The 8,654-nt window shown below is 57.5% G+C and overlaps 1 protein-coding gene across 1 annotated transcript; it reads right to left on the reverse strand.

Annotated features, from left to right (window-relative positions):
• Nucleotides 1–964: 964 nt before the first annotated feature.
• On the reverse strand, nt 965–7,987 carry OSM (oncostatin M). Its single transcript, XM_002831000.6, has 3 exons — nt 4,894–7,987; nt 3,139–3,281; nt 965–2,600 (listed from the first exon to the last, which is right to left on the reverse strand). Exons 1-3 carry the CDS (start codon nt 4,925–4,927, stop codon nt 2,019–2,021), a joined length of 759 nt encoding a protein of 252 aa, XP_002831046.1. The 5' UTR covers nt 4,928–7,987; the 3' UTR covers nt 965–2,018.
• Nucleotides 7,988–8,654: the final 667 nt, after the last annotated feature.

Here is an 8,654-nt window from a genome sequence, read left to right on the forward strand (position 1 = left end):
ATGGAAACCCTAACCCCTTGGGCTCTTCAGGAAGCAGTTTTAAGCACAAACCAGGTCACTGGCCTTGTCTGAGGCAGGATCTGTTATTCTTTTGTTCATTCCACAGATGAGGAAACAAAGGCTCAGAGACGTGAAGGAATTTTCCCAAGGTCACCCAGAGAGATGGAACGGGGCTGAGACAGGATTTCAAGCCCAGCCAGGTCTCTTCATTCCTCTGCACACAGCTATTCCTCATGTCTGCTGCATGCTCACTCCACATCAGGCAGGATGCTGGTGGCAGGGGTGTAACTGTGAACTCACTCTTTGATTCATTCCACAGATGCCTAGAGCACCTTCCATGTTCCAGGCACCAGATGTGCCCGTGTCCCCCCAGGGTGATCCAGGAACATACACGCATATGAGAGGACACGCTGGCACATACCTAAGCTTGCACACGCACAGACATGCATGCAGAGGCGCACCCAGATATCCATGCCTACAAGCACTCATAAATACAGATACAGACATAAGCCTCCATTAGGACACTGACATCCGGACTTCAAAATGAGGTAAGAGAAATATACATGCAACACACATTGGTATATAACACACATCAGCATGCAACGTCCATCAGCACGCAGACCTCAGCCACATACCCATGGGGGCCCAGAAGCAGCCCACACACTCAAACCCTTTTTCCTCCCCTCTTGCTGCCACGTCTTGACACCCCTCATCCTCAATGTGTCCAGGGAGCCCCATTTGGCCACAACCAATGCCTCATCTGAGTTTGACACCCCACCCCACCGCAGTCACAGCCCCCGGTGGCTGGGGCATGTGACTTCCCTTCCTGGGCAGAGCAAGGACCTCCAGCCCATCCCCAGAGTGTGCACGCTTTTGGCCTTGCCACCAAGGTCCCTCCCCTCTCTAAGAGGCTGCTCTTCCACCACCCCAAATCCTTTCCAAGACAACCCAGAGACACAGAGGGTTTAGAAACCAGGCAAGTTTTAAATATAAGTTTGCACAATATTAACATTAAATATACATCATAAATAAGCCTTATAAATATAAAACTGATAAAAATTGATAAAAATCGATAAATTAGTCATGTCCCTCCAAGGAATTGGCCTCGCAGCTTCTGAGACCCCCTCTAGGAGGGCAATGGCTCCTGCGTGAGAAAATTCCAGGATCCACCACCAGGGGGAGCATCCAGCAGCGAGGACCCGAGACTGGGGCTTCCTGGCGCTGGGAGGTGGGTCTGCTTTTACAGAGACCTCCGTGTACACCTCCCAGCGCCATTTGCACCACATGTCCTGATTTACAGATTTTAATATCCACCTTACGTCAGGGAATCCAAGCAACCGACAGGCAGTAGGGGCCTTGTACAGCCTCTAACTCCCTAGCTTCACAAAGAAAAAACAGGTCCAGAGAGGTAAAGTGACCTGCCCCAGGCCACATGGTGACTTTGGGGCTGGCCTGGGACCTGAGCTCCATTCCCTGGACCCCCGGATCAGGGCTCCTGGGACACCCTGCCGCTGTTACAGCTGCCTAAAGTGAGGTCACCCAGACATCCAGGTGTCTGGTTTGGGACATGATGAGGCATAGGAGGCCAGCTCAGGCTGTGACCTCCCCTTCAGAACCACGGAAAGGAGGAAGTCTGGGGGCAACGGCCCTGCAAGTCATGAGAGGGAAGGACTGGCAGGCCTCGGGGAGCAAGGCAGGGGGGCAGTCAGCCCGGCCATGAGTCAGCCTGTGTCATCAGACCCCTGAATCAATGGAAAGTTGGCCCCGCGTGGCCCGCCCGGCCACCCCGCTGGGCCTGGGGAACTTGGGGCTGAGCCGGGGCGCAACAGCCTGACTCTGTCCCCCAGCCTGGAGGAGGTAGAGGGGTCTGCCCAGCTCCCACCTCTTAAAGTGCACTTCTCAGTGGCTAGTCGCAGAGGGGAACAGGTTTGGGGACCCGGGAGGTGTCATCCTGGGATGGTTCCTCTCATCCACAGAGCACCTGCCGCATCCTTCACCAGCAAGGGGTGCTCCCGAGGCTACCGGGGAAGCTGTCCCCTGGGCATGAGTCTCTTGCCTTTCCTGGAGGGTCTGGTCCTGCGCACCCCCTTCCTCAGGGCCTGGTGGGGGCTGTGTCTCCGGCTCCGGTTTGGGCTCTCCCCCCACTTGCTGAAGACCCGCCCCACTGAGTGCATGAAGCGATGGTAGCCACGCAGGAATCTGCAGCCCTCCAGCTTGCGCTGAAAAGCATCCGAGGCAGGGGTGGGGGTGGGCGGCTGAGAGGCCCCCCAGCCAGCCTTCGTGGGCTCAGCCGTGTCTGAGTTGTCCAGCAGCTGGGCCATGCAGTAGATGTTGTTCCTGAGCCCGAGGACGTTCGGCCTCGCCATCTGCAGCTTCTCCAAGTCCTCGATGTTCAGCCCAGACCTCTCCAAATCCTGGGCCTTGGGGAGGCGCTGCTCTAAGTCGGCCAGTCTGTGCAGGACGCAGCCCAGTGTGGCATTGAGGGTCTGCAGGAAGCCCCGCCTGCCCAGCCCCCTCAGGGTCTCCTCGCTGGGGAAGGCCCCGGGGCGCTCCCTGCAGTGCTCTCTCAGTTTAGGAACATCCAGGCCTTGGATACGTATCTGGGGGGAAAGAGGAGGATCACAGGGTGAATGCTGAGGATCCGGACCACACTCACAGACAAGTCAGCCTTGAAATGCTAGACCTCATGCACCCCTATCCAATCTCCCACTGGATGGATCCGGAAACTGAGGCCCGAAAGGGAAGAGGACCCCAAGATTACTGCAGGCAAGGTCGGAGTGATGTTGGGGGTCTGGTGGGATGCCCGTGGGGAATGAGGAGCTTCAAGAGGGCTGGACTCTGTCTTGCTCACTGCTACATCCCAGTGCCTAGACCAGAGCCTGGCAGGTGTGCAGGAAACACACTGAGTAAGCAGATGAGCGCGGTGATGGTGTCTGGAGTCCCACCCCGGGACCACAGAGCTAGGGAAGCTGGAGGGCCAGCCTTAGCTCCTCAGGGTTAAGGCTGGAATAACACAGCGACTCAGTTCCCCCACCTGGCCATATGGAGTGGGGCTGGGCCTGTCCTCCCTGCTTCTCACTCCCTTCCTAACCCCATAGTTCTCTGAGACTCAGACGCCACAAGGGCCCAGGTGCTTACATAGGGGTCCAGGAGTCTGCTGGTGTCCTGCATGAGATCTGTCTGCTTCTGGAGCTGGCCAAGGAGCACGTGGTACTCTTTCGAGCAGCTGCCTATAGCCGCCATGCTCGCCATGCTTGGAAACAGGAGTGCAAGGACCAGACCTAGGGCAGAGAAGAGGGGTGTCACCTGACTTGGCAAGGAAAGCTACAGATGGGAGCCTCGGGGAGGGGGTTCAAGAGGGCCTTGAAAGGTGCTTCCTTCATCCCAGACTTTGTGTAGTGGAGGGCGGGGGCTGGGCACTGTGTGGCACGCTGTGTGCACAGGTGTGCCCACCAAGGCCACCATCATCTCCCCAGTAAGTCACTGCCCAGGGCCTGACACAGTGGGAGGGACTGAGACAGTGGCTGCAATTTACCAAGTAGGTCTTTGAGCAAAGGCTGCAGTGCCCAGCTGGATCCCAATCCTGCCTACAGCACGGTTCTAACCTCGGGAGCTGACTCTCTGCAAGGTGGGACTGGCTCCCTGCAAGACCACTGGGCTAAAGACTGGCCACTGCCCTAGGACCTGCCTTGTCAGCTGCTCTGGCCATCCAGGTAGAGGGCCTGAGAGGGCTTCAGGGCAGGCAGCCCGGGAGCAGCTTGTGCCCTCAGCTCTGTCTGGAACCAGGAGAGGCTGCCTTTTCAACCAGAGGCGCAGCCTGGAACAGATGTGGAAGACCTTCCAGTCCATGTCCCCACTTTCCTGACAGGTAAACCACGTCTCAGGAGAAGGTCCTGCTCAGGTCACACAAGGCCAGGGCTCTCCCCTGACCTCTCATGCCTGCCTCTTCTCTCCATAAGTGGCTGTTCTGTCAGGCCCACCAGGGATGCTGTGAGCCTGTCAGAAGGTGTTGGGGGCGGGTACAGTTACCGCTTACCACCACCCCCAACGGGGCACCGGCAGCCACGTGGTCGGAAGGGGCCTGTGGCGCAATGGCCCGGAAGGCAGTGACACCATCGTTCCCGTCCTAAGAACCATCCGGCCCTTTGGGGAAGACTGGCTGTTGGGGAGGGCCGAGGGGCCAGACACCCAGGCTTAGCGACCCCAGGGCACCCTCTCCGCCTCCCCAGGTATCTGCTGCCGGGCTCTGGCAGGGGCCTGTGCCTGTGGCAGCGCACGTGGGACTGGGGTTTCTGTGTGGCTGTGCATCTGGGTCTGTGTGCGGCGTGAGGGAGACCTGTTCCGTTCACCGTGGGGACTCTGGTCTGCATGTGGGGGTTCCTGGGCTGGTGAGATCCAGGGTTGTGGATGACGTCATATGGCTGTGTGCGCATGTGGCCATGTGGGTGTGGCTGTGCATGCTGTGTGATTGTGTGGGCTCTGGGGCCCCCAGGCCCGGCTGACTTTCTATGCATCCTGGGCAAGCTGGAGGCCCCACAACCCCTCCACACCTCACACCACTTCCCTGCCCAGCTTCTGAGCCTCCCTCTCCTGCCCAGCCTCTTCGCCCATCCTATTCTCTCACCCCCTGGTTCCCAGAGTTGCCTCTACATCTTGACATCACCTACCCCTGGAAGCCTTCCAGGGATGCCCCTTCTCTACCTGTGGAGATGCCAGGTTCTCAGTGGACTGCTCTCTCTGCCTGACCTCCTGGCTCTCTCCCCTTCTCAGCATCCTTCTGCCTGGCGCCCGGCCTCCCCAGGTCCCAGAGGGCAGAGGGTGCCTCTGCTCCCCACCGGCACCCGTGGACAGACCCAGCAGGCGGGTTCTGGCGGGGAGGAAGGAAGTACTTACTGAGCAGCGTCCTCTGTGTGAGCAGTACCCCCATGCTGGGTGCCCGTGCTCTGGCCCGCGCCCGCTGGGGGTGACACCTCTCGGCTGGGAGCCCTGCAGGCTGGCAGCCACTTTATGCCCGCTGGGGCGATTGGCCAACACCTCATGAGGTGGGTGGGGATGGGGAGGGGGGAGGGCAGGCCTTCTGGGAACATGACCCCAAAAACCAAAATTTCCACGGGCGGCCAATGGGCGCAGGGCGCGGTGTATGCCCGCTCCTCCTCCTGTTTTCTTCGAATTCGTTCTTCGAGGTCAGCCCTACGCCCAAGGATGATGTAAACCGCAGCCTCAGCCTTCCTGGGGTGAGTGGGGAGGAAAAGGGTCCATGCCATCTTCGGGGAACTGGGCCAGGGATGGGCAGGAGGGACTTCGAGCTGGGCCTCTGGAGGCCCCAGGCCAGTCTCGGCCCAGGAGCCATTGGCCTCGCAGGACATGGTGGTTGGGGGCTGAGGGGAGCGAGACGTCTTCCTTCTTGAGTGCCCTTCCTGCCCTCTCGCCGGGGCTGTTGGGACATCTGTGAGCGGAAACCACCGGGCTCTGGGCACAGAGCCAGATGCAGGCTGGCAGCCCCGAGATTGTGGTTCAGGCCCCAGGACCAGCATCCTCCAGCCCAGCTCCCGACGGTCTCCTTTCCCCCATCGTGCACCCTCTGCCAGGCCCACTCCCCAAAGCCAGGCCTTGTCTCTGTAGACAGGCTCCACTGGGGAGAACTGGACACTTGGAGCAAGAGAAACAGGAGGCCAGGGTTCAAGCCTGCTGAGGTGCTGTGTGACCTGAGGCAAGTCACTTAACCTCTCTGGGCCTCAGAGACCCACAACTATAAAATGAGGAGGAGAAAAGCCTTTCCCAGCCCACCTCACAGGGTTGCTTCCATCATGGACGTAAAAGGAAAAGACCTCTGAAGGAAAAAGCAAAGATGAAGGTCTGATTCCAAGTATTGGCTCTCGAGGGGGCGGGATGGGGGAAGGAGGAGATGGGGAAGCTGTGAGCTCAGAGGGGAAGCCGGGGAAGGGGAGTTGCCGCCTTGACAGTTGGGGACCAGGTTTCACTTTCTCTGAAAGATAGCGATCTTAGGTTGGTCCTCTGCGAAAGGGCCCTGGGAACAGTGCCACCCTATTCAACCTGCTACTTTACTGTGGGGTAAACTGAGGCCCGGGTGAAGGCAGACAGGGAGGCCAAGATGCTGGCCCAGGCCTATAGACCCTGCCTGGTCAGCACATCTCCCAGGCCCAGAGGAGGGTCCTTGGCCTGCACCCTAAGAAGCCTGGGTGGGAGGAGGCCCTCAGGAGTCTGGGGAGTCAGGGTGGGACTCCTGGAGGCTGCCAGGGAGGTCTGAGCTGCTCCAGCTGGAGGGAGCATGGGATCTGGGGCACCTGAGCAAGGAGAGCTGGGGCAGCCAGAAAGGAGGAGGTTGGATGCAACCCTGTCCATGCCTGCTCCCGATGCCCAGTGTGGCCACCAAGGCTGTTGCCACCCATTCTCCCCATCACTCATTTATTCATTCGACAAACCTTTATTTGGCTCCATGCTGCACCAGCCACTCCCAGGTCTGAGGATCACGTAGTAGGCAAAAATAGGCGACCCCACGCCCAGGAGGCTGCTCTTCAGCCCCTACCCACTCCCGGGCACCCAGGCTGGGACTCACCACACCAGGCCCCATACCTCCCCCTCACCACCCCCAGGGGCCAGTTCTGGATTCTCATCCTGAGAATGTCGCTTCCGCTGAAGTCCTCATCTCTGTGCCCACCCCCACAATGCTGCTTCCTGGGGCCATGCCAAGAGGGGATCCTTCTCCATTTCACATCCCTGATCTCATCTTTTTTTCTCTTTTTTTAAATGCAGGATCTTGCTCTGTCACCCAGGCTGGAGTGCAGTGGCGCCATCATAGGTAGCTCACTGTGGCCTCCAGCTCCTAAGCTGAAGCAAGGCTCCCCGCCTCAGTCTCCTGAGTAGCTGAGACCACAGGCATGCGTCACCATGCCCAGCTAAGTTTTTTATTTTTTGTAGAGACGGGGTGTCACTATGTTGCCCAGGCTGATAACAAACTCCTGGGTTCAAATGTTCCTCCTGCCTTGGCCTCCCAAAGCGCTGGGATTACAAGTGTGAGCCACAGCACCCAGCCACCAATCTCATCCTGCAACAGCCAGGCGAGAGAAGCCGCTGGGCAGAGACACCTCAGCTCACTTCAGTGAGGAGCTCGAAGCTCTGGGAAGTTTAGGGGCTGGCTCAAGGAAGGAGCGCCAGATCTGAGCAGAGGGCTCCAGGCCATTCCCAGCTATGGCTGACCGACCACCACGCTTGGCGAGAAACAGCCACATGCCTTTATCTTACTCTATCTCCCTGTGGTCCAGGGAGGCCGTGCTGTCTCCTCATGGCAGAGAGAGGAGGTTGCTTTGTCTGAGGTCACCTACGAACAGTTAAGAGGAGAGGGGCATTTGGCCAGGCATGGTGGCTCACGCCTGTAATCCCAGCACTTCGGGAGGCCGAGGCAGGAGGGTCATTTGAGCCCAGGACTTCGAGACTGTGTCTTTACAGAAAATTTAAAAATAAATTATCCAGACATCGTGGTGCATACCTGAAGTCCCAGCTACTAGGGAGGTTGAGGCAGGAGGATCACTCGAGCCCCGAAGGTTGAGGCTGCAGTGAGCCATGATCATGCCACAGCACTCCAGCCTGGGTGACAGAGCAAGGCCCTGTTTAAAACAAAAACAAAAACAAAAACAAACCCACCAAGAAAAGAAGGCATTCAAATGAGGCCCAAAGACCATACTCTTTGCACATAGCTAATGAGGGTGTCAGGCACAGGGCCCAGGGCCCAGAGTCACTGAAGGTAAGGAGAGCATGTAGATTACATTGCTAGGGCTCCCATAACAAAGTACCACAGACTAGGGGGCTTAAGTAACAGAGATTTATTTTCTCACAGTTCTAGAGGCTGAAGTCTGAAATCAAGGGCTGGTTCCCAAGGCCTCTCTCCTTGACTTGTAGATGACTGTCTCTCCCTGTATCTCCACATTGTGTTCCTTCTGCTTGTCCGTGGCCTAATCGCCTTTTTTTTTTTTTTTGAGACAGAGTCTAGCTCTGTCACCCAGGCTGGAGTGCAGTGGCATGATCTCAGCTCACTACAACCTCTGCCTCCTGGGTTCAAGCGATTCTCCTGCCTCAGACTCCTGAGTAGCTGGGATTACAGGCATGTGCCACCATGCCAGGCTAATTTTTGTATTTTTAGTAGAGACGGGGTTTCGCCATGTTGTCCAGGCTGATCTCGAACTCCTAATCTCAGGTGATCCACCTGCCTCAGCCTCCCAAAGTGCTGGGATTACAGGAGTGAGCCACCGCGCTCAGCCTTGCCTCTTCTTATGAGGACACCATTCACATTGGATTAGGGCCCACTCAGTGACTTCGTTTTACCTTAATTATTCCTTTTTTTTTCTTTTTCAAGACAAGGTTTTGCTGTGTTGCCCAGGCTTAAGTGTACAGTGGTGCTTTCATAGCTCACTGCAGCCTTGAACTCCCAGCCTTAAGCGATCCTCCTGCCTCAGCCTCCAGAGTAGCTGGGATTATGGGTATATGCCACCACACCTGGCCAATTTTACCTTAATTACTTCTTTTTTTTTGAGGTGGAGTCTCACTCTGTCACCCACGCTGGAGTGCAATGGCGCCAGCTCGGCTCACTGCAACCTCTGCCTCCCAGGTTCAAGCAATTCTCCTGCCTCAGCCTCCCG

The sequence above is a fragment of the Pongo abelii genome, chromosome 23 (genome assembly GCF_028885655.2).
Source record: "Pongo abelii isolate AG06213 chromosome 23, NHGRI_mPonAbe1-v2.0_pri, whole genome shotgun sequence".
Taxonomy (NCBI): domain Eukaryota; kingdom Metazoa; phylum Chordata; class Mammalia; order Primates; family Hominidae; genus Pongo; species Pongo abelii.

Excerpts from the sequence above, each read along its gene's own strand:
- OSM (XM_002831000.6), bottom strand. The coding sequence starts at position 4,927 with ATGGGGGTACTGCTCACACAGAGGACGCTGCTCA. Across the intron at positions 3,282-4,893 it reads CACACAGAGGACGCTGCTCA|GTCTGGTCCTTGCACTCCTG; the intron begins GTAAGTACTTCC and ends TCTCTGCCCTAG. Across the intron at positions 2,601-3,138 it reads GCAGACTCCTGGACCCCTAT|ATACGTATCCAAGGCCTGGA; the intron begins GTAAGCACCTGG and ends CTTTCCCCCCAG.